We start from the raw sequence: 25754 nt of genomic DNA, 5'->3' as shown, positions 1-25754 counted from the left end.
AACATTAATGAATTTAACAACTGTCCCTTCGTGGTCACCATTTAATGTCACAAGGGCGTTGCCCACGGAAAACTCCCATGACTACAACACAGTGCACGATGACTCGTGAAATACTTTTCAACTAAATCAGTTTAATGTGTAGTTTATCTTGTCAAAGTAGGTAACAAAGCAAGTGAAAAAAAGGCAAAAAGAACAAAAGAATTATTTCCACATACGGGATGCTTCTTACACTACTGAGACCCGCACACGCTACAAAAGCTATACGGTTAACCCAGCCCCAAAACAAGTAATTAATGGTCAAATACTTCAAATCGTGCGCGGAACGTTCCTGTAGTATAGATGGGGTAGCGCCCGACGACGGCTGCGTGCGAGCTCGGCGAGGTCGACGAGGTCGTCGCGGACGCGGTGCGTCCTGCGTCCGGCGAGATGCAGTACTCTGCAGAGTCCCCCTGTGAGGGTACCAGTCCAACCACGGCGTCTACCGGAGTGCGTCTGCTGGCCTTATAGGGAGCGGAGTCAGTGACGTCCGAGACGGTGACGTGGCGTTCGGAGGTTGTATACCAGAGGAGACATGGGGCTGCCGGTCCGGCGGCGTTACCTTTCACGACACATGCCCCCGGGTCTGGCGTCTCCTATGCGGCTGTACAAATACAATTAATTCCATCAAACATCTATCCCACTATCATAATATTTATGCGTGCGAGGGTCATTACTACTCACCACAGAGCTTCTGAAAAGCGGCGGTCATTTCATAATGCTCACTTTACACAATTGCTGTAAGACAGCCGTCTACATATAGCAATTATAATTGTATCTCCTTGCTCCTCACCTCTTTATCCACCTATAAACACAAAAACATGATTATTTTATCCATTCGTGTACAATAAACAAACGCCTCAAATTCGGGAACAATCACCAAAAAAAAAGAAAGAAAAAAAGATCACTACTGCAAAATCCAATGCGAGTATCTTACTCGACATACTTCCTTATTATCCTCCTATACCAACCAATATACTGGAATTTAGTGCGTCTCTTTGCACCGTGTACCTTATATACAAAATAATACTATCCCTCTGTGTACTTCCTATAACACATTGATACTTTATTAACCTCATCATAATCTCTTATCATTAACAATAATTAACTAACAGTGCACTCCATTGCTCACAACCAAATCTATATCCAATAAAAAAAAAACAAATTCTCTGACAAATTACATTCAGAACAATTCTATAACACTCTGTTATTCATCCCTTTCTGTTCAATACATTTGACTTATATACTCAATTCCTACCCATTGCTAATAACTGAATATACTTTTGCACTAAGGTCCTTACTCTCAACCACAGACATTAATTAATACAATAACAAACTGTGTCAACACTTACGGATATATTGAAGCTTTCTCGTGTTGGTCCGTGGGTGCACAGTGGGAAGCCTTCTGACGAGACTAGCCTGCCAGCCTGAATTGCTTGCCAGTGGGAAGTCCTTGGCTCCTCTCTCCCTCTCTCTCTCTCTTCCCTCTCTCTCTCTCTCTCTCTCTCTCTCTCGTGCACAACCCTGCCCCGTCCACACGGAAGAGCGCTACTAGCTCCACCACTCCTCTCAATTGGTATGATGTAGACTGCCCAGATTGTGTGTTGGGACCTTCCACAACACCTCAGTCAGCTTACCGCGCCAAGATTTTATCCAATCCCCCGGCCAAATTCCCCCATATCCTAGCAACTCAATAACATGTAATTCAGTCCCTCAGCATTTTACCTCTCACCTACTGCTTCCCCGGTGCAAGCCATTCCAGCCTGCTCGACACAGGTGTGCCGCTCGCACAAACAAAATACCAATCCCGGGGAGTTAAAGCAAAAGTGACATAAATGCTAAAATATATAACCTATCAGCATCAGCATTCCCAGTATACGGAAGTAGTAGGTAGTCCTGTCAAGACTTCCGGTCGACTTCTGGTCGTTCTATCGTTTATGCCATTATCATCTCATCTCTCAACTGTCTTAAATTTTCATTTGGCACTTTGCCGTATACCCCCACCCACAGCCAGCAATTAATATTGAAGAGCCATCTTTACAACTATATCACAAAACATTTTCAGAGTATAACATAAAATAAAAAACACAAAATTCTACATTATTCGGTTGACCCTCAACCCATGATCCACTCTTTCTCCATAAAATACGCAATACACAATACATGTATATCCAGTTCAAACAAAATGCATATATTTAAAACATTTCAAAGTACAAACAATAACCACGTGATCTCAATTCAAAACAATATAAGCTCAACTTTCCAAACATATCATTTAAACCTAACATACTAAGGAAATGAAGGTTAGAAACTGGCCTATAGTTGGAATAATTTTCTTTTCCAGTGTAAGTTTCCTTGAAGTCGAAAAAGGCCAATCTTCAGGCAATGGAATTGTGGAGTAAGAATGTCTGTTAATACGGGTAACATATATGTCACGTGGAAATCAATAAAACCTAAATATACAAGGATACAAAAAAAAAACATTAATAATGTATGTGAAGAATGCAGACATTCGAATTCCACTGGTATTCCACCGGACCTGCCCAGCATCTACTGTGCCAAAGTGGCATAGCTGTTCATCCATAAATGAGATCTATATTTTTATGTATCAGTAAAAAATTTGATTACCAATTTATATGATTCATAACAAAATGCACCAAATGTTAGCGCCGTATGGATACAAAGATAACAAAAATAATTACAATGCACTCACAAACCATGACCGGTTATGCAGCTAGAAATGTATGAACAAAGGGATTAAGCAGATATACATGGATATACAATATACCGGTTGATAGTGTCCAGTGTCTTCACAAAAACATGCAAATTTGTTGTAAATTTTGTGACGCGAGATTGGTGTGTGCAGATGGCCCTCGGGAACGAAATGATTTCTTCATAAACTCCATGAGGTTTGAATGTTATCAGTTTCTTCCCACATATGAATGTTACCAGTTGGGAAAGAGGTTCCCATAGGTATTTCTTATGTCAAGTCAGGTATTGATTTTAACATGAGCAGAGAAATGTTTCAATAAAAAAAAAGCAAGATAAGGAATGCAAACAATAATGCCCTGCAATCACAGATATGAACGCAATTTATACGTCTTGTCATGGGCAATACTTTTACTTTTACTTCTACTTCTACGGTGCTTCTCATCAAAGCCTGTTCAGCAACTTTGCAATAATACAATTTTTATCACTGTTGTATTGTTACGTCTTTTGATGTTTTCCTTTGTTGTTTGATAGATTTAAATAAAGAGAGTGTACTATTATTCAGGGTATAAAATGAGGATATGAATTCCTTGGCATGTCATGGCATCTGACAACTTGAGCGTATGGAAGGAGGGTGTGGAAGAGGGTAAGAGCATCAACAGATTTAAGTACACCGTTGTCATAATGATTTGGTAGAGAAATCGAGGACTGCAGCTGCAGCTATAATGTGGGTCGAATGATCATTTCTCTGCCCCAGTTCTAACTCCAAAAGACAAAAATACAAAAATACAAAATACAATCACGTGTTTCTGATCTGCTAAACCTTATTATTAATTTTGTCCCGTGTAAAGACGGAGCGTGTATTTGGTTTATTGTCTTGTTCACATTTAAAAAGAGAGAGAGAGCGAAACCGTTTATTTCAGACATTGGTAAGGGCTTGAAAAAGAAGGTTTCAAGAAGTGACTAAGAAGTGAATGATTATGTACACTGACAGTCCCTCTAAAATCTTTGTGGAAGAAGACAATATTATGTGGCTAGATATTGAGGAACTTAATGTTGGGGTTTTGTGTAAGAGAGTGTCTGTCATTTTCTCAAACAACAAAAAATCAATATAATCAATATAGTCAATATAAGTTTTGACACTTACTACATGCATGACATGATAGTATACCTGGAGAAAAAGACGTACAGGAAAAAAAAAAATAACATACGAAACCAAACAATCCTCTAGCGACGGAAAGACTTTAGTGTGGGCATAGTCTATAGTTCAAATGGTGGAGAGGAGCTAAATCGATTTACAACACATTATAAGGTATCTGCCCCTGCCAGACAGACTCGAACAAAGAGGAATTGGTTAAATCACCGAGTATTAAAACCCATGTTAAATTTGAGATCCATTCAACAAATTAGCAATTGAAATTTAAATCCTTTTTCCCCCTACAGGTTCATGAACATATTCTTACCGATGTGGGGTGAATAATCAGGTGGTAAAATAGTTAAACTGCGCTGACACAAAGTCACCATTTGTGTTATGTCTAGCATTTTGTCAGATACTGTAGTCAACTTTCGTTCATATGCAGGTGGTGATCTCTCCATCTCCTTTTCCTTTTCTCTCATTCGGAGATAACCAAAGACATGCAATGTGTAATATATATATTATATATAGAAATATAACGAAGAATTAGGAAATAAACTAGTAATGCATTATTTCGCCAATAAAGAATGAGTTTATTGTATTCAAATTTTCGGTGGTCTCCACCTTCTTCAGGAGTCTCGATTCCCCGTTGTTATATTGGCGCCAATACGTGAATTCGCAACATTATATATATATATATATATATATATATATATATATATACATATATATATATATAATATATATTTATATATACATATGTAATATATATATATATATATATATATATATATATATATGTTGATAAGGTAGTCCACGTGTTGGCGAGATAAAAAGATAAGTAACAAAGCTGCAACAAAGTTCATGCTGTATTCACCAACGGTTTATTTTGTTACACTTGAGAAAGGGCGGCGAGACGCTCGAAAATTTGTGTGAAGAAATAAACCGTTGGTGAATACAGCATGAACTTTGTTGCAGCTTTGTTACTTATCTTTTTACATATATATATATATATATATATATATATATATATATATATATATATATACATAAGAGTGAGAGGTTGTCCTGTGTTACTCTTTGTACTGTTCTATCAATCCCCAACAATCGGCCTCTTTTAAGGCTTTATCGAGCACGTCAATGAAGCCACCAGTTTTATCTGCCCACTTGTGTAAGTTTTGTCCGAAAGCGTCCTCGTAGTTATTCAGGCATTCTTTCAGGGTACCCTCGTACACCGCATGTCCTATGTCGAGCTCTGTAGAAAATTTCCTGTATGCTCCTGGTGGAAGGATTTTCGACAGTTTGATGATCTGCTTTCCTGTAACTTTGCAGCCCTGCTGTCTGTTATGTGTTAAGAATCAAAATAATGGTATTTATGAAAAATACAGTTACCACTTACACTTGTTTCGACTATTAAATTGATAATCGCACCGATATCAGCCGTACCAATTATACTGCAAGCCACAGTCATGGCTCACTGACAAGCCCGCATAATTCATTGAAACTTTTTTTTTTTTTTGCAAAGTAACTCTATAGCGTACATGACAGGTTGGTATTACCTTGGAATGTATTGTATTCGATCCGATATTGTAATAATGTTATATTAGTCAGTCGTGTCCTGTTTACCTCGGGCAGTTCTAGAATTGTAACAACTTGGCGTTTATGACTTTCAATTGTGTCGGGCTATAATTGCCGATTACACCAAAAAACAAACAAACTACAATGTATACAATATTTTCATATTCAATGGGAGATAAGTGGGCTTATGACTGAATCACCTGATGAAAATTACAAATCTACTTGTGACCGATATCGCTGATGTGAAACATCATCTTCAATTTTAAGGCTTTATAACTCTGAAACAACAATAAAAATATGTAATAAAAATTGATTTGATGTTTCATTCGTCAAGATATATCACATTCAACGTAATCGTGAATTGATTTTCACTGTAAGATCACATTCACTGCTTACTAAAATGTCGACATGTTTCCGTAAAATATCAGTGATAAAGAGGTGGCCTTCATTAAAACGTGACTAAACTTGCTGTTTTAGTAGTCCCTACTCGAAGAATATCCAGGTTCGATTTTAGAGAAGTTTGCATTTATAACCAACAATATGAAAATGATGTAGAAGCGTTGACAAAATGTCAGTCTAGCCTTCTAATAAGAAATAAATAAATAAATGAGTGACAACTACTCCATCAACCCTAAGTACACGTACTTGCATTTCTTATTTGGAAGTGTTCTGTGTTTATTTTCCGAAGGAGAAGCACGATTTCAACAAAAATAAGAAAAAAGACCATCCATTCGATGTAAGGCGAAGTCATAAATACCTCCGTGAAACATCTGTCACTCTTGTCATTTCTTCTTGACTTGACGTCCCCTCGCCTGGTTGTCCGTGTGACTCGACATGATCTTTCTCGGACGGTTTCTCTTTCCCGGTACCTATGTTATGATTTGAAAGAATACACACACACACACACTAAATTCCACGCTCTCCATTTTAATATGGCAGTGCTGATGCGAATGTGAACGCGTTGCACTAATTGCATTTTTAATAGTAGAGCAGAATAAGCCCTCAAAATCACGTGAATTGTGCAAAATTTGACTAAAGCATGAAACTTTCACCAGTGTTAGTACATACCATAAGATTTATTTTAAGATCGGGAGATAAGTCTGATTTGACCTCTGATGACCTCCAGAGGGCAATGTACTTTAGATATCAGAAAATCGATGTTTTTAGACATTTGCAAATGATATATGTGGTTATGTTGCACTAAACATGCATTTATACCACAGAGAAATCATTTCCAGATTCAACAGAGCACTGACAGGTTTTTACCTTTGACCTCTGATGACCTCCAGAGGTCAATGAACTTTAAATATCAAAATATCGATGTTTTTAGACATTTGTGAATGATATATGTGGTTATGATTCACTAAACAGGCATCTATACTTCAGGGAAACCATTTTCTGATTCCACAGAGCATTGACAGGTTTTAACCTTTGACCTCTGATGACCTTTGGAGGTCAATGACCTCAAAATATTATATTGATCTGTGATGTCATTGGTTAATGGTAACCATTGTTAAGATGTACAAAACAAGCATATCTGTCTTACAATGAAATTGTCTTCATATTCTAAAGAGCAGACAGGTTTCTACCTTTGACCTCTGATGACCTTGAGAGGTCAATGACCTCAGAATATCAGAATATTGAAGTATGACATCATTGGTGAAAGGTCAAACATGGTAAAGATGTACAAAACAAGCATATCTGTGTACAATGACATCGTCTTCATATTCCAAGGCACACAGACGAGTTTCTGCCTTTGACCTCTGATGATCTCGAGAGGTCAATGACCTTAAAGTATCAGAATAGTTTGGCATCATCAATGGTAAACATGATGATGTTTTAGAGAGCACTCGTAGGCCCTGTTTATTAACGAGCCATTACCGTTCACCTATGAAAATCACACAAGGTCAAATACCTCGAATGAAATGTGAGGATGTTAATATTGATATTGCGATAGTTAATAGTTAATAATTGTTTATAATGTAGGGCTTACAAACCATGCATTTCTGTTACCAAAAAAGTGGCTACTCATTCCGCAGAACTTTTCAGGTAATTATCTAAGTCGGGTATGTGCACAGAGCAAGGGGTGTCGATCTGTTTTCACGTGGGGGGGGGGAACTTGGAAAATATGTAAAAGCATAAGTTCATGGTGCAAAGGAATGAAGCGGAGGGGGAGGGGGAGGATGTGGGTGGGGGATTGGATTTTTGCAGGTTTAGACCTGAAATCAGTGATTCAGTGTAGCTCTTGTTTAATGTGTGCGTCATCACTTATACGGAAGTTGATGGGGTGTGGGCGCATCTCACCTACCCTCCTCCCAAAGACGAAGTTTTTTTTTTTTTTTTTTAAGATTCTGATGCATACGTTTTGGGGAATATTTGGAAAATTATGGATCACCAAGGTGTACCAAGTCTATATGGATGGGAACCCAGCAAGCGCAGCGTTGGCGAGGGTAGGGTATTCCACTCCCATTCGACAGAGCTCTTGTATTTTGAGAAATGAGATTCAACGACCTGGCACACAGGCACTTTTGAAGGAATACCTCGAAATTGTATCAAAAAGATGTAGTAAGTCAGCCATCTATGGAGGAAGACCAATCGACAGAAGGATTTGGGTGGAGGTATCCCCCTCCCACATTATGGAGCTTTTGCATTCTTTTGTTTGCAATTCAATGATCTCGTGCCACTCTTGGTTGAACTACCATTTTGAAAAAAAAAAAGTCCATACCCAAATGTGTAGCCATAATCAATGCATGGAGGAGAGGTTGATACAGCGAGAGGAGGGTATGAAAGGGGCTGTCCCCCAATCCTTCCCATGCGAGGGAGCCTTTGCAGTAAGAATAGAAATGTAAAAAAAAAAAAAAATCTAGTATACACATTTATGATGGAATATTTGGGAAATTATCAGTAAAAGGAGTGTACCAAATCTAAGGGTACAAACCGAGGAGGGATTGTTAATTGAAAGATACACTACCCCCTCCAACAAGAGGGATTTTCTTTAATATGTCGGAACTGAAATTAAAGATCTAGTACATGCTTTGTGATGATATAGAACAAAAAACGGGACAAAAGCACTGAGCGTATATGGAAGGGGACATAACGAAAGATAGTGTGGGGGAGGGGGTATGCAAAGGAGATTCTGCCTTTTAATTTGGGGCATACTATAGCTGAAATGTTCAGTGACAATTCATTTTCTGTCAAAAAAGTGAAGAAAAAAAATCTCAATCTCAGGAAATACTTGGAGGCAAAGTTTTATGTCCCCACCATTCCCCCTCCCATATTTTCTCGGGAGACGGGGCAAATGCCTCTTGCCCCCCAAAATGAACAATCGTGCATATATAGGAAAGCCTTTTCATCTTTGGAATTCAAATAAAAATATCTCTTAAAAACATTTTTCATAGAATAAGGGAAATTATCATTCCCCAAAGTATGTTATATCTGTGGAAGGAACCAAGCAGGGGGAAGGAGTCTATCGAAAGGAGATATCCCCTCTCACAGAAGGGAGATTTTGCATTTCAGAATTAAATTTTAACAATCCGATGCACACTTAAAGTGAAAAACTTGGGCAGTTTTCTGCCTAAAAAGCAAAAAACAAAAAACAACAAAAACTAAGAACAACAAAACATAGTCCACATCTCAGAATTTAATTGGGTGGGGGTCAACTATCCCTGCCACCACCCCACCCCTCCTCCAAACTGATGCCCCGGTATGTGCATGTGTTTTATTCCACTTGTTGAAAAGAAGAGAGAGTTTTAAGAAACAATATTGTTCAGTGGTCGCTATCCCAGTCAAGTTAATTGTTTATCAATAAGGTGATTTCCTTCACCTGTATACCTTAAGATGATGTAGGCCTGGTATTTGCATTGCACGTTATTACATCTATTTCTTTTTTAGTATTCTCGTTTATATTTTGATGTGAAAGTTGTTTACTTTGCCACGATTTTATTTGTACATACACTGTAAAAACATGGGTGTTAGATTTAACACCACGGGTGTTAAATCTAACACCGATCAAACTTCAATAAAGGACCACACCCACAGGTGTTAAAAATGCACTGTGATGGTGTTGAAAAGTGTTCACCTGACACTTCGTGGTGTTAATTTGACACTGTACCAGGTGTTATTTTGACACTGTACTGGTGTTAATTAAAAAATGACACCACATGGTGTTGATTTGATACTTGTTGGTGTTAATATCAATGGTTTAACACCCGTCCAGCTTCAATAAGGGACCACACCAGCTGGTGTTACTTTGGTGTAAAATTATTTTCACATTTTTTCAAAAATCTAGTATTTTAATGTAAAATTCTTGATCGTCTTGTTTAAATTAAAAATCAACAAGAAGTGCAGTTACTAAGAAACTCTTCAAAAAACAGTTTAAAATTTGGAAATGACACCCGGGGGTGTTAATTTAACACCATAAATGAGCACCGAAAATTTAACACCAGCTCCGTGTTCACTATTTAACACCGGACTTTTTGCAGTGTAGAAAAAATAATCCAAGACTGAAAATGAAACTGATACAATATTTAATGATTGACATGATGCACATATTGTGTATTTCTATAGCAATAAAAGTGAGCAATTCAAAAGGCGTGTACTCATTTCACATGAACATTAGCGATGATCCTCTGACCCCTGGAGGATATTGAAAGATATGCATCAAAATGTAAGAATATTGATGTCTGGTCTCATTGGTTTGTAATGGCCAGCTGCTTATGAAATAATAATCATATTTTGTAAAAAAAATGCATTTTGTGTGTGTGTGTGTGTGTGTGTGTGTGTCCAAAATTGTATGCAGAGTATTCCACACACAGTTCAATTTTGACTTCCATCTAGGACAATGAGCGGTTACTTTTTTCTCAACTACACTGTAATATCAAAATCTATTGAAAAAACACGGTGGCGGCTGGGTCTAACACATTATCATTCCTTTTCGTTGGAGATCCATGCGGGATGGTCAAAACAAACATAAAAAATAGATATCTCAGACCTAATTGTTATAACAAAGCATCATATCCTCATATACCCAACCCAACCCTCTATGCCCAGACAATGTAAACCACCCCATGGACTTACTTGGAGCTTTAGAATATCCTTTGTCAACAGAGAGAGACATCCAAACCTTTGCAGTGCCGACTAAGATCTGCCATGGAACTGATTGGTATTGGCTCTGCATCATTGGCAGCAGATCTCGTTTCATATTCTCCTTCTTCCTCTTCTTCTTCTTCTTCTTCTTCTTCTTCATTATAGGGCCTACTGTGTAATCTTGTAATATTCTGCCATGGAGCCTTTTCTTAATTGGTTAAAGAAGGTATCCAAAGAGCTATATGAAGCAAAAAACAACAAACAAATGCAAAAACAAAAAGAGAGACATATGTATCTTTAATAACAGAGCTGAATATTGAGTATCTCTCTCCTGAAGTGTTTCAAAGAGATACAAGAGATAGTGGCCGAGAGTAGCCGCCACCTTTTTGGGAGTAGGCCTACTTTGTGTTCTTGCAAATGATGCCTGACATTTTTGGTCATTTGCCCTTTTTGAAGAATGCAGCAATAGAGCCACAACTTCCTGCGGAGTGAATATTGTGGGGTTCTTGATGCAGAACATCATCGCTGAATTTGCCTGAGCTGTACTTTCTAACAAGGATTGCCATTGTAGTTTCGTTTTGTTTTGCTTTGTTTTGTTTTTCAAGTGTGGCTGTAACACTGCTTGTTTTGCATATGATGGTCATTGCAGCTAAAGAGTGCATATCTTCTCTGGATCATTCCAAACTTCATGATGTTTCACCTGGGTGAATGGATCCCAGATGATGCATGCATATTCCAGGACAGTCCTGAGCGGCATGGAGTAGCAAAACACCTGAACTTTATGATACTCGTATCTTCGTCTGGAGAGAGTCTTTGGTTGAAGTATAACCTTTTTAAGCTGCTGTGGCGATTTGATTCCAGCTGAGCCTCCTATTGGAACTCCAAAATATTTTGCACAATCCGCTTTCTCCATGGTTTGCCATGAATGCTTATCTATTCCCTGGGTAGGTCTCGGATGGCAATAGCTAGTTGCAATACACAGGATTGCTTCATGTGGAATGCATGTTGGGCCTCACAGTATGTCGAAGTTTTCAAGATGGTCCATGATGTCGCAGCTGTGGACTGTATACTCCAGGACCATGAGTCATTCATCGCAGTCATACTGTAACAACCCACCAGCTTTACACTGGCCAATACAGGCCCACCAGCTGGAAACTATGCAAATATTGCCCACGAGCTTGACACTTAGGCAAACCAGTCCAATAATGAGTCCGACAAATGGGGGAAAAGATCTATGAGACTTACACTGAATAGATTAAACACTCTGTATATCAGTCTCGTTGGCCTTGTTTTCCTCGAGTGTCGAGATAATGGCCATATTTGCCTATATTTGCTAGTCTACATAACTAACCCAAACATAACAGTTGTATTTGAGGTCACTGCCATCACTCAAGAAACTTAAGCTTATTTCTGAAGTAATTGACCTCTCACATTTCAGAGACCTGTTACTATAAACCAATGCTCTGTGGAATATGCATACATACTTTGATCAAAACATCAGTGCATGATTTGTACATGATTAAGCATTTACGATTACACCAATGAAGCCAAACATCAATACAGGTAAGCCTACACATGTGACCTCAGTGACCTCTCATTATCCTGAGAGGTCAAAGTTGAATATAATGCACAGGCTAATGACCAATGTTCCATGGAATGACAAGATTCTTCTATTATAGCATAAATGATTGTACATCGGGTATTACAAAGTTGACCATTGACTATACATAGAATATCAATATTCTGATATTTTGAAGTCATTGACCTGTCACCTTCCTCAGAGGTCAAAGGTAGAGACACGTGAGTAATTTCTCTTGCTCTGTGGAATAGGAAAACAATTCAATTGTGATACAAATGAATATAACATCTAAATCATGTTTGTCATCAACTAATTGCACCAAATATCAATGTTCTGACATTTTGAGGTCATTGGCCTCATCATAGGTCATCTGAGGTCATCAGAGGTCAAAGGTAGAAATCTGACTCGAAAGGCTCAGTGGAACATTGAGGCAATTCCTCTTACAAAAATTAGTTTTTAGTACATAATTATCGTGTTTCAGTTATGAGTGACGCATTAAAATATCAATTTTCTGACATTTTGAGGTCATTGACCTCTGAAGGTCATCAGAGTTCAAAGATAGAAACCTGTCAGGGCTCTGTGGAATACAAAGACAATTTCACTGTGACAAAAATTAAGTTTTAGTACATCATTACTGTGTTTTATCATTAACCAATGATGCAAAATATCAATTTTCTGACATTTTGAGGTCATTGACCTCTGGAGGTCATCAGAGGTCAAAGGTAGAAACCTGTCAGGGCTCTGTGGAACATAAAGACAATTTCACTGTGACAAATATTAAGTTTTAGTACATCATTACTGTGTTTTATCATTAACCAATGACGCAAATTATCAATTTTCTTAGATTTTGAGGTCATTGACCTCTAGAAGTCATCAGAGGTCAATTCAGACTTACCTCCTGATCTTAAAATTAATCTTATAGCATGTACTAACAATGGTGAAAGTTTCATGCTTTAGTCACATTTTGCACAATTCTTCGGCTTATCTGCTCTACTATAATTCGAATGCCCTTTTTACACCCTTGTGTGAGAAACTCATGAAATCGCATGCTGATGAAATTAAATCGAATGAATTAGTTACCTTGTACTCGAACTTGAATGACCGCATCGTTTAATCGAATGTAAATCTGATGAAATTGGGCGGGGAAAACCTATATTACACCCACTCCTAAATCGAATATTATTTTATCCGGTATATCAGTCCACTTACTAATTTTTACATCCATCCCAGTCACCACGAAACCAATTATTAGTCCCACTAGAGAAGTATTCAGAAAAGCTACACCGGGTGATTTACAGAATTTGAAGAATAGTTTGAATAAAGAAACTTGGAGAGAAGTATATAGCACTCACGATACTGATCTATCATTATTTTTTTATGAATATTTTGAATTATCATTTAGATAAATATGTTCCTTTGAATGAAATTAAACCTTATCATAAAAAGTATCCTATATTACCAGGGATAACAAAATAGCTTTTACGATCTAAAAATCGAGAAAAAAAATAATTTGTATTGTGCAGATAAAATTCAACGCACTGAACAATCTCACTGTAAATATATTACGAATAAAAATATTCTATAGAAGAATACTGCGTTATGAAAAAAGAAGCATTACGCATATCAGATACCTTTTTGAAGCATGATGTGAGTAAAACTTGGAAAAAAAAATAGACAGTGCTATAAATAATGAAAATGATGAATCCCCAACAACAAGACTTGAATTTGATAAGGAAATAACAGACCCTGCGTCGTTTGCTGATGCACCTAACCTTTATTTCTCTCAGAGTGGACATGATCTTGCCAAATTAAATTCCTACATCTCAAAAGAATTTTAAAGAATTCTTCAATCCCCCAATTTAAATGCATTTTTTATCCGATTGTTAGTTATGAGGTAAAAAATATTATTAGTTTGGAATGTAAAAGTAAAGTATTGGAAAGTATTGATAATGTTGTTTTGAGAAATGTAAATTAGAATATTTTTGAACCTTTAACTTATATTTTTAATTTGCCATTAAGTAATGATATTGTTCCTTTACGAATGAAAATTGCCAAAGTAATCCCAATTTTTAAGAAAGGTAACAAAAAAGATATTTGTAATTATACACCAATTTCATTGAAGTCATCGTTTTCAAAATTGTTAGAAAAAGTTGTTTATTCAAGACTCCTTACATTTCTTAATTTTGATGACATAATTTTTGATTCACAATTCGGTTACCGCAAAGGACATAGCACTTCTCAAGCAATTATCTCCTTTGTTGAAAAAGTAGCCAAAGCAGTAGATAGGGCTCATCACACAGCGGGCATCTTCCTGACGTTCAGCTGTACACAGAATGCTGATTCGTTATCGAGTTCTTGTTCGAAATTATGCTCTGTCTTTTCGCTATACGTCGTTTCCTTTGTCAGGGTTTAGATCATTGTGTAGTTATACCTTTCTAGTATAACTCTACCGTTTTCAGTATATGTGTATAATGTATTTGCGTGTGAACGCCCCGTGAATCTTTGATAAAGTACACATTCCTTACACATTCCGTACTTTTTGATAATTCCTCGAATTACGTAGTTTGGAATTCTATTTTGTGTTTGGTCTGCCAAAGAATTTTACGTTTTCTCCTCTATCAAGGTATGCACACAAATATTTTATGTTTCTTATAGCTTTCAAATAATTCGAATCACTTGAATACTTTTATGGGTTTAGAGAAATACATTAATTATTGAGGTATAAATACCGATTGCTCTGACGCATCGGGAGACTTTGGAAGGGGACTTTTTGAATTAATGGACTTTTGAAAGAAACCTATCCTTCGATACAGAGACTTTTGGGACAAAGTCGTGCAGTTAGACAAGTTCAGTAACAGTCATAGTAACAACTCATGTGATATTGTGCATCAACGGAGAGTAGGCCCTATTTGCCAATAAACTAGCAGATCGCCCGGAAATTATCCACTACCACTTGAATTCCATGTTGTACCTCTCTCATCTCAATTCTGAATTGCCTGATTTTATTTGCACCTTTTTATAAGTTATTAACTCTTCAATTGCGGAAAATATTTCTATTTGGGGGTATAATTCCCGCTCGGTCTACATCCTGCAAAACCCCCAGTAGTCATCTCGCCCATTTTCCCACAATAAGATCATTGTTTCCTGTATGATAGCAGGCACGTCGCAGGTCCACGAGTAAGCAAAGACCGCGGTTTTTAATGAGAACATGCTTAGCAAGTAAAGTTAACAGTCACAGTGTACAGTGTACAGTGCTTTTTATAATTATATATATATATATATATTAACAAATGACGAAGTCGGCCACCTAATATACCATAGTTCCACTGAGGGCAATGTTCTATCGCACACTAAACTTAATGCCTGTACTTACCGCTGCTTAAATCCATAATTCAGTTCTTATAGTCACGATACCCAACGGCAAAGAAAATGGCGGGAGCTCATGCATACGTTCTGATTGCACTATTCAGTACGACAAAATGAACTTTGTTATTTGCCTAAATACATGAACTGTGTCACACTGTGTGAAATGATCCAAGTGCGATCCAAGAGCGCCGCATTGGCGAACTCTCGCTTTAAACGCAAATGGCCCAACAGTTGCATAATACCAATGAATCCAACATTTTAGCTCCATGAATACACAAAGCCACACTTTTGCATACGCACCATGAAGTACAATTTCGGAACGCTGGTGTATTGGTAAACATTTCCTTCACATTAATATTGTCATGTGAGCATTGCAATAAACATGCATGGTTCTGTCAAGTAAAGAAATCAGAGATGTCTCTCATGAATGGAAGGCACAGTCAATTCTCTCCTTTTGTACTTTTTATGTTTCTTCTTTTGACTGGATCAAGCATTCAAATATTAACCAGTGCGTGAGACGTGTTCGCAAACAAAGCTTTGTCTACAATTTATTGAATATGTTATTTCCAAGCAAAGTCCCCTCGACAGGACATAATCTGCAGACGGTAATGGGTGAGGTTCATTTTGTTTATCAGTATAATTATCGTTCAATCGCTTTAACCTAACATTCAGTGTTGTTTGCACACACTTTTCATGTTTACAGTACTGTACTACTCTGTCAATCCCTATATCGTTATTCATTCCGCTCCAATCTGCTCAGCTTAGGCTACTGTCTCATTATCTGGTAATAGCTAGAGCAGGTGCAGGGAGGGAGGGAGGGAGCATGAAAAGGAAACCAATTTTCATGTGTATGGGTATACAGATTACATCGTCCCAAATATCGAACAGTCGTCTAGCATTGTCTCTGTGGTGGGTGTGGCAATTAAGGCTTCAAAAAGTGGTCAAAAGAATGAGCTAGGGTAGTTATGGAAAGGAAACCCACAGGATAAAGGGGGTCAAATGGGATAACTTGAAAAGGGGGCATATAATGGGAAATTATTCAGCAAAGTCCAAAGATACATGAATGGGTCCTCCAGACGTTTTAAGTGATGGGGTGTGATTGCCAAACGCACCTTTGTACCACCCCCCCCCCCCTACAGTAAGCTGCATACGTATAGGGTCTAAAGCTGATACAGAAACCCGTTGAAATCCACATAAAAATATTATTCCCCATAATCCAGAGGTACATAAATGGGCACTGCCAGACATTTCAGGGCATAAGTGTTGGGAACGCCCACCAGATGCTCCCACCCCAACCCCGCCCCCGGGAAAGGAAAGGTTTCCAAATTCCAAAAATGAGCTAGATTAGCTGGAAAGAAAACTCAAGACGGCAGATTGCTTATTGTAATTTTCTCTGTGCTATGAAATTCAACGGGTGAAAACTTTTTATATCCTCGCGATTCACCTCGATTTGTGGCTAGTGTTTTTAAAATTATTCTCCTCAAAACGGTACATTTTTCATGAAATAGAATAGCACCTGTTTTGCATCTTCTTTTTTCGAATCCTTAATGCTACCTTAATAGTTTATATTTTCTATGAATTTATATTAAATCAACACCTTCGCAGATGATTCTTCCCCTTATATCATGTAAAGCAGATGCGCATTGCCACATTGACCATTTTGCGAAATATTTTCTTGTAAACTTCATTTTACAGCTGGGTATTTTTCTAGTTGGTTGGTCTGAAGTTACCTATCATTTTTTATTTTTCCTTACTAGGTGTTTACCGTTATGTGATCTACAGAAAGGGAAACGAGGGTGTTTTGGCGGTTTGGCATTGTTGAAATTGATGTAGAAAGATGTGATGCACACTTTTACTGATTTTGTTAATTTTTTCCACAAACACTCACGCACGCAAACACAATTAAATATCCTGGACAGTTCCGGGGATGAAGGAGGACAATTGAAAGGTCGACATCCAAGCAACTCTGCTTTTCCATCTCTCATATCTTCCTTATGTCATTACCTGGACACCCTAAACAATTACTTGGTCTAAAGGTGGCGCTGTTCATCCTTTCAATCTCGTGAACCTTCTTTGCCTAGTGTCGGTCTCGTAAGCCTCTTTTGCGTAATGTCGGTCTCGTGAGCTTTGTTTCCGTAGTGTCGGTCTCGTGAGCCTTTTAAGCGTATTGTTGGTTTCGTGGGCTTTGTTTGCGTAGTGTCGAACTCACGGACTGTATAACTCGTAGGATTATTTTACTTGATGTGGAACTCGTGGGCTGTATAACTCGTGGGCTGTATGACTCGTGGGTGACGGTCTCGTGATGTGCACCCGATCACACTATATTAAGTGTGAATCAATAATTGCTTATTAAAAAGAAAAGCAACACATGACACTTTGATCCAACTGTTTACCATACATGCGAATAACGATGATACGTTATGGTGCATGAGTATTTTGTAAAGATTATAAATCGTTCTATCGACATTCACTGACAGTTTGCTACATTTAAATAATCTTGAAACTTTATTGTCGAAATTGATTATGGTGGTCAGAGTATTCAAGATTTAACTGGGTTAGAGAGATAACAAAATAAAATTTAGCAACGAAAGATTGATATATATATGTCATATATTATGTATAATGGACAATAAAGGTCCTTAAATCTATTGTTGAACACTCCATCGCATCTTACGTATTCTGTAGTGAATTCAGTGACTAAAAATATATCTTTGAGCCAGTTTAGAGTGTGGCCTTGAATACCTCGTTTTACAATTTTGTAAAATAAAATATCATGGTCGGTGGTATAACAAGAATGGCTCATATCCATGAAAACTTTTTTTTAATGTCAAATGATAAAGCAAAATATAGAGAAATGAAATAGTGCAATCATATACTGCTAAATCCATAGCATGAAAGAAACTTTGTGGGAAATGGGACTAAAAATACATTATTCAACAAATCCATGAAGTGTTGCATGTACAATCTCTTCCAGAACTTTAGATAAGATGGAAAGTGTACAGGACAATGATTTTTTATTTTTGATAGATTGATAGTTTGACAAAGAACCCGTCTTCATTTGCCTTTTTCAATCAAATTATTCTACTTAATAACGATTATGATCAGTGATAATTATGATAATGATGATAAAAGATAACATGACAATACCAGTAGAAACAATGATTATCATTTCTATTATTATTATTATTATTACTAGCATTATTATTATTCTTATTGACATTACTATTATAGTTGTTATTATTATTTTTATCATTATTATTATTTTTTCTATTATCATCATCATCATACCAGTTGTCATATGATATATCGTTGGCAGCTTTGATATAGGCAGAAAGTTTGTGTCATTCTTTGGCCGCTATTATTATCACATGTATTTTTCTTTTCTTTTCTTTTCTTTTCTTTCTTCTTCTTTTGTTACTGTTAACGCTGATTTTGTTAATGTTATTGTGTTTTCTAATCTATTTATTGTATGAGTAGCGAAGTGCGCTTAGAAACGTCAGTATGAAGCGCCATATAAACGCAATTATTATTATTATTATTATTATTATTAGCAGAGTAGAGTACAAACGTATAGTGTACGATGACCTGTCCTGCTCCGAGTTCTAGGATAACCCTAAACATGGAATCAGTAATGGAGCGAAAGTTTGATATACAAAGTACTACAATTCATGGTTTACGAGATGCTCACTTTTGTAAGTTCTGTACTCTTCAAAAGGTGAGGCATTCCTGTCGAGAGACCGTCGAAGTAATCTAACACGAAACAGAGGTATATTAGGACTTTGCTGCGCCCTACATGATGACAAGCATTTTTTTTAAACGCCGCATCGAAATCATTTGCTTTGTGAGGATTAAAATTATACAGAAATGTATTATTGTTATTCAGTCAATAAGTTGATTTGTAACATTTATCTACTGATCAATAGATAATAATTTTGGGCGAAAACACTGTGGCATACTGCGATGTAGTGGAACAGTGAGCATGCGGATTTTAAAATAAATGGTGCCAAATACCGACTTTGGAGGAGCGCCGATGGAATTCGTGGTCATCAATTGCCTCCAAATCAGATCTACACTATTACACTAGTGGTTCAATCATATAAAAGATTCAAGATATTTCAATGACGTACTTCGAAGTCCCCTTCTATTCAAAAGACTTGATGTGTGAATCCTGGTCTATGGTGTCAAAGGTAGCTGACAAGTTCGATTGTGGAACATATCGTTTGTTTAACTAGAGCAACATAGAATATGCATACATGTCGTTTAAGCATGACTTTATTCAAGTTGAAGGCAATGTGTGTAGAACATGATATATATATATATATATATATATATATATATATATATATATACAAAAAACAGGTTCACTATTTCATTCAAATCGAATGGCAGGATCAATACAATAATTCTCATTTAAAAAGTGATGATGAAATGATACAATATATAAACCTATCAGCATCAACATCAACATCAATATACGAAAGTAGTAGGTAGTTGAGACTTCTGGTCGACTTCCGGTCGTTCGATCGTTTATGCCATCATCATCTCATCTCTTAACTTCTTAAATTTTCAGTTGAAACTTAGCCCCATACTCCCCCAACCCATCGGGTGCACGTCACGAGACCGACACCTACGAGTCATACAGCCCATGAGTTCGACACTAGGCCAACAAGGCCCACGAGACCGACACATTACGCGCCGTGTTTTTGCCTAGTGTCGAACTCATGGGCTGTATGACTCGTGAGCTGTATGACTCATGGACCTGTTTTCAATGTCGAACTCGTGGGCTGTATGACTCGTGGGTGTCGGTCTAGTGGCATGACCCCAACCCAGCAACCAGCAATTAATAATGAAAAGCCATCTTTACAACTATATCACAAAGCATCTTTCGAATATAACATAAAAATAAACACAAAATTCTACATTATTCGGTTGACCCTAAACCCATGATCCACTCTTTCTCCGTAAAATCACTACACAACAATACTCAATATATCCAATTCAAACAAAATGCATATATTTAAAACATTTCAAAGTACAAACAATAACAACGTGATCTCAATTCAAAACAATATAACCTCAACTTTCCAAACATGTCATTTAAACATATCATACTAAGGAAATGAAGGTTAGAAACTGGCCTATAGTTGGAATAATTTTCTTTTCCAGTGTGAGTTTCTTTGAAGTCGAACTAAGGCCGCTCTTCAGGCAATAGAATTATGCAACTTTCAGAGGCGGAGTAAAAATGTCTGTTAATACAGGTAACATGTCATGTGGAAATCAATAAAGCCCAAATATACAAGGATACAAAGAACTTTAATGTCTGTTAAGAATACAGAAATTCGCCTTCCACTGGCATAACAGAAAGAAAGAAAGTTATACGCGTGTGCATAAAACATATAATAGGTGTGGAAAAAACATACAAGTGTAGAAAAACATATGAGTGTTGATTGGATGAAACTAAGCTTCGTCATTAGTAAAACACTGCAGTGGAAATTTGATGAAAAAAAATGTACTTTTCATTTTTTTTTTTTATTATTCAAAGTGATACGGCCTCTAGAGGTGGCGAAAGCGCTTACATTAGACAAGAGCTGGACAAAATGCTAGAAGAAATGTCAAGCACATTTTGAACAAGGGGAAAAATGAAAATCAAATAGAAGTACTTATTTTTAGATTTTTTTTTTTCCTTTAAACCATACGAGCACATGCAAGGGGGAGACCGGAACTACCCAGCATCTACTGTGCCAAAGTGGCATAGCTGTTCATCCATAAATGAGATCTATATTTGTATAGTATCGGTATAATAATTTGATTACCAATTAACATGATTCCTGACAAAATGTACCAATATTATTGTTCGCGCCATGTGGATACAAAGAAAAAGAAAACAATTACAGTACACTCACAAACCATAAGCGGTAATGCAGCTAGAAATGTATGAACATAAGGGATTAACATATATACAACATACAGATACAATATACAGTTTGATAGTGTCTAGTGTCTTTACAAAAACATGCAAGTTTGTAGTTTATTTTGTATCGCGAGATTGGTGTGTGCAGATGGCCCTCGGGAACGAAATGATTTCTTCATAAACTCCATGAGGTTTGAATGTTATCAGTTTCTACCCACATATGGATGTTACCAGTTGGGAATAGTAAAGAGGTTCCCGTAGGTATTTCTTATGTCATGTCAGGTATTGATTTAAACATTAACAGAGAAATGTTTCAATGAAAAAAAAAAAGCAAGATAAGGAATGGAAACAATAATGCACTGCAAATCACAGATATGAACGCAATTCATACATTTTGTCATGAGCAATACTTTTACTTTTACTTCTACCTCTACGGTGCTTCTCATCAAAGCCTGTTCAGCAACTTTGCTATAATACAATTTTTATTGCTATTGTATTGTTACATCTTTTAATGTTTTCCTTTGTTGTTTGGTAGACTTCAATAAATATGATGAAGTACTGCTATTCAGGATATAAGACGAGGATATGAATACCTCAATCATGGCATCTGAAACCTTGAGCTTATGGAAGGAGGGTGTGGAAGGGGGTAAGAGCATCAAAGGATTTAAGTACACAGTAATCATTCGATGGTAGAGAAATCGAGGACAGCAGCTGCAGCTATAATGTGGGTCGAATGATCATTTCTCTGCCCCAGTTCTAACTCCAAAAGACAAAAATACAAAAATACAAAATACAATCACGTGTTTCTGATCTGCTAAACCTTATTATTAATCTTGTCCCGTGTAAAGACGGAGCGTGTATTTGGTTTATTGTCTTGTTCACATTTAAAAAGAGAGAGAGAGCGAAACCGTTTATTTCAGACATTGGTAAGGGCTTGAAAAAGGAGGTTTTAAGAAGTGACTAAGAAGTGAATGATTATGTACACTGACAGTCCCTCTGAAATTTGTGTGGAAGAAGACATTATTATGTGGCTAGATATTGAGGAACTTAATGTTGGGGTTTTGTGTAATAGAGTGTCTGTTATTTTCTCATACAACAAAAATATATCATGCTAACAGTTTTGACACTTACTACGTGCATGACATGATAGTAAAAAGACGTACAGGGGAAAAAAATAACATACAATTGTACTTGACTATAGCGACGGCAAACTTTAGTCTGGGCATATTCTATAGTTCAAATGGCGGAGAGGAGCTAAATCCATTTACAACATATCATAAGGTATCTACTCCAACCAGACACGACCGAACAAAGAGGGATTGATTAAATCACGAAGTCTTAAAACCCATGTTAAATTTGAGATCCATTCAACAAATGAGCAATTGAAATGCATATACTTCCCCCCCCCCCAAAAAAAAAAAAAAAAAAAACGCTCATGAACACAATCTTACTAATGGGGTGTGAATAATCAGGTGGTAGAATAATCACCATTTGTCTAGCATTTTTCAGATACTGTCGTCAAATTTCGTTCATATGCAGGTGGTGATCTCTTCATCTCTTTTTCCTTCACATTTTCTCTCATTCGGAGATAACCAAAGACATGCAATGTATGATATATATACATATATATATATATATATATATATATATATATATATATAATCAATATATATAACACGAAGAATCAAGAAATCAACTAGAAATGCATTATTTCGCCAATAAAGAATGAGTTTATGTACTCGAATTTTCGGTGGCCTCCACCTTCTTCAGGAGTCTCGATTCCCCGTCGAGACTCCTGAAGAAGGTGGAGGCCACCGAAAATTTGATTACAATAAACTCATTCTTTATTTGCGAAATAATGCATTACCAGTTGATTTCTTGATTATTCGTTATATTGGAGCCAATACGTGAATTCTCAACATCTATATATTTATACGTAAACGTATGATTATATATATATATATATATATATATATGTTCATCTTGGAATTTTCCACGTGTTGGACTTCGAATGTTGTTATTATTAGAAGAAAGAGTCTCAAGTACGCCATGGATCCAACGATTACAAAAAAAAATTTTTGTAATCGTTGGATCCATGGCGTACTTGAGACTCTTTCTATATATATATATATATATATATATATATATATATATATATATATCGTCGCTGGGGTGACAAGACCTTGTATCTGCAATTTTGGTGAAAATGACTTCTTTTGATTAATGATCAAATAATCGGTTAAGTGATGTCCTGTCCTAATCCTAAGTGTCTTAACGCAAAAATGAAGCCACCACGGCATTTCCAAGGAACGGCTATCCTATTCGCTGTAGTGCTTTGGCCGCCATGTTTTTTGGCTCCCCTGAACATTTGACATTTTGTAGATATGAGGTCTTGTCGCCCCAGCGACGATATATATTGATATACACATATACATATATATCGTAAATAGTGAGAGGTTGTTCTGTGTTACTCTTTGTACTGTTCTATCAATCCCCAACAATCGGCCTCTTTTAAGGCTTTATCGAGCACGTCAATGAAGCCACCAGTTTTATCTGCCCACTTGTGTAAGTTTTGTCCGAAAGCGTCCTCGTAGTTATTCAGGCATTCTTTCAGGGTACCCTCGTACACCGCATGTCCTATGTCGAGCTCTGTAGAAAATTCCCTGTATGCTCGTGGTGGAAGGATTTTCGACAGTTTGCTGATCTGCTTTCCTGTAACTTTGCAGCCCTGCTGTCTGTTATGTGTTAAGAATCAAAATAATGGTATTCATGAAAAATACAGTTACCACTTATAATTGTTTCGACTATTAAATTGATAATCGCACCGATATCAGCCGTACCAATTATACTGCAAGCCACAGTCATGGCTCACTGACAAGCCCGCATAATTCATTGAAACTTTTTTTTTTTCGCAAAGTAACTCTATAGCGTACATTACAGGTTGGTATTACCTTGGTATGACGATTGTATTCGATCCGATACTTTAATAATTATTATTATATGCATTCATCAGTGGTGTCCTCTATACTTCAGGCAGTTCTAGAATTGTAACAACTTGGCGATTATGACTTTCAAATATGTCGGGCCTATAATTGCCGATTACAAAAAAAAAAAGAAACACTGCATACAATATTGTCATATTCAATGGGAGATAAGTGGACTTATGACTGAATTTCCTGATGAAAACTGCAAATCTACTTGTGACCGATATCGCTGATGTGATACATCATATTAAATTTCAAGGCTTTATATCTCTGAAACAACAATAAGAATATGTAATGAAAAAATTGTTTTGTTGTTTCATTCGTCAAAATATATCAGTGTCAACGTAAACGGGAATTGATTTTCACTGTCAGAACACGTTCACTGCTTACTAACATGTCGACATGTTTCCATAAGATATCAGTGATAAAGAGGTGGCCTTCATTAAAACGTGACTAAACTTGCTGTTTTAGTAGTCCCTACTCGAAGAATATCCAGGTTCGATTTTAGAGAATTTTGCATTTATAACACGTCATCTAGTCAATACTCTCGCCGTATAGTGATATATCAAGAATCATACAAGTAATGCTCAAAAATGTAGGCAAAACAATTTATTCCCTCTGAATCTTATCATTTGGGGGTCCCGTCACATTGAAATACAGTAGTAATGAAAGGTGTCCCAATTTTTATTTCATGATGTCATTTTAAAGTCTGCTTGCGTCTTCATCATTCTAATCCGAAATTTCAATTATGATTGTAAGTATCTGAATACACACATTGATTATTCGCTTCCTCCTCCTCAGGTTTCCTCAACTTGGCAGTTATGACTTTTAAAAGGGAAAGATTAAATGCAGAAGTATATACCAAAAACAATTGATACACTGTTTGCAATGTTTCAAAGTCTGAAACAATGGGAGAGTGGTTGGTTAATGACAGCATCACCTGATGAAAACTGCCTATCTATACTGTGTGACCAATATCACTGATGTTATAGGGTTCACACCTGTATTATGGAATGTTCCTGACCGCTTCACAAAATCGTACCAAAGATACTGAATTATAGGAAGAAAAAAATAGAGTGATGAGTTTAAAAACAAATTCAATTTGGCAAAAAAACAAAACAAAACTGAATAGTTAAAGATATTGATTATGAATTCCTCTACAAACTGCATTTTGTTCGGAAGATGAAAGCTTCTCTCATGGAATTTTAAGAGACTATATATTTGATTGGTTGCATGTACAAAAAATGGGTGATTTCTTGAGTGAAAAGAACTCATAGTCTGGCTTTGCGAACCATTGGACAGAGTTTGAGGTGAAGAACCCCGACACTTGGAAATTTGATTGATGAGAGGGTACTGTATTAGTATCAATTA

At 36.8% G+C, this 25754-nt stretch overlaps 1 protein-coding gene across 1 annotated transcript in view; it reads right to left on the bottom strand.

Annotated features, from left to right (window-relative positions):
- Nucleotides 1–290: 290 nt before the first annotated feature.
- The window catches only part of LOC140229568 (uncharacterized), a 56898-nt gene continuing 31434 nt past the window's right edge, over nucleotides 291–25754 (bottom strand). The window contains exons 5-7 of the mRNA XM_072309815.1: nucleotides 6216–6327; nucleotides 4993–5221; nucleotides 291–632 (exon numbers count right to left, since the gene is read on the bottom strand). Coding sequence (XP_072165916.1) covers nucleotides 291–632; nucleotides 4993–5221; nucleotides 6216–6327 — 683 coding nt within the window. The remainder of the gene's footprint in view (nucleotides 633–4992; nucleotides 5222–6215; nucleotides 6328–25754) is intronic.

Source organism: Diadema setosum, chromosome 6 (genome assembly GCF_964275005.1).
Source record: "Diadema setosum chromosome 6, eeDiaSeto1, whole genome shotgun sequence".
In the NCBI taxonomy this organism is placed as follows: domain Eukaryota; kingdom Metazoa; phylum Echinodermata; class Echinoidea; order Diadematoida; family Diadematidae; genus Diadema; species Diadema setosum.
Note: the sequence above shows the minus strand (reverse complement) of the source record. Positions and strands in the feature narration are given on the sequence as shown.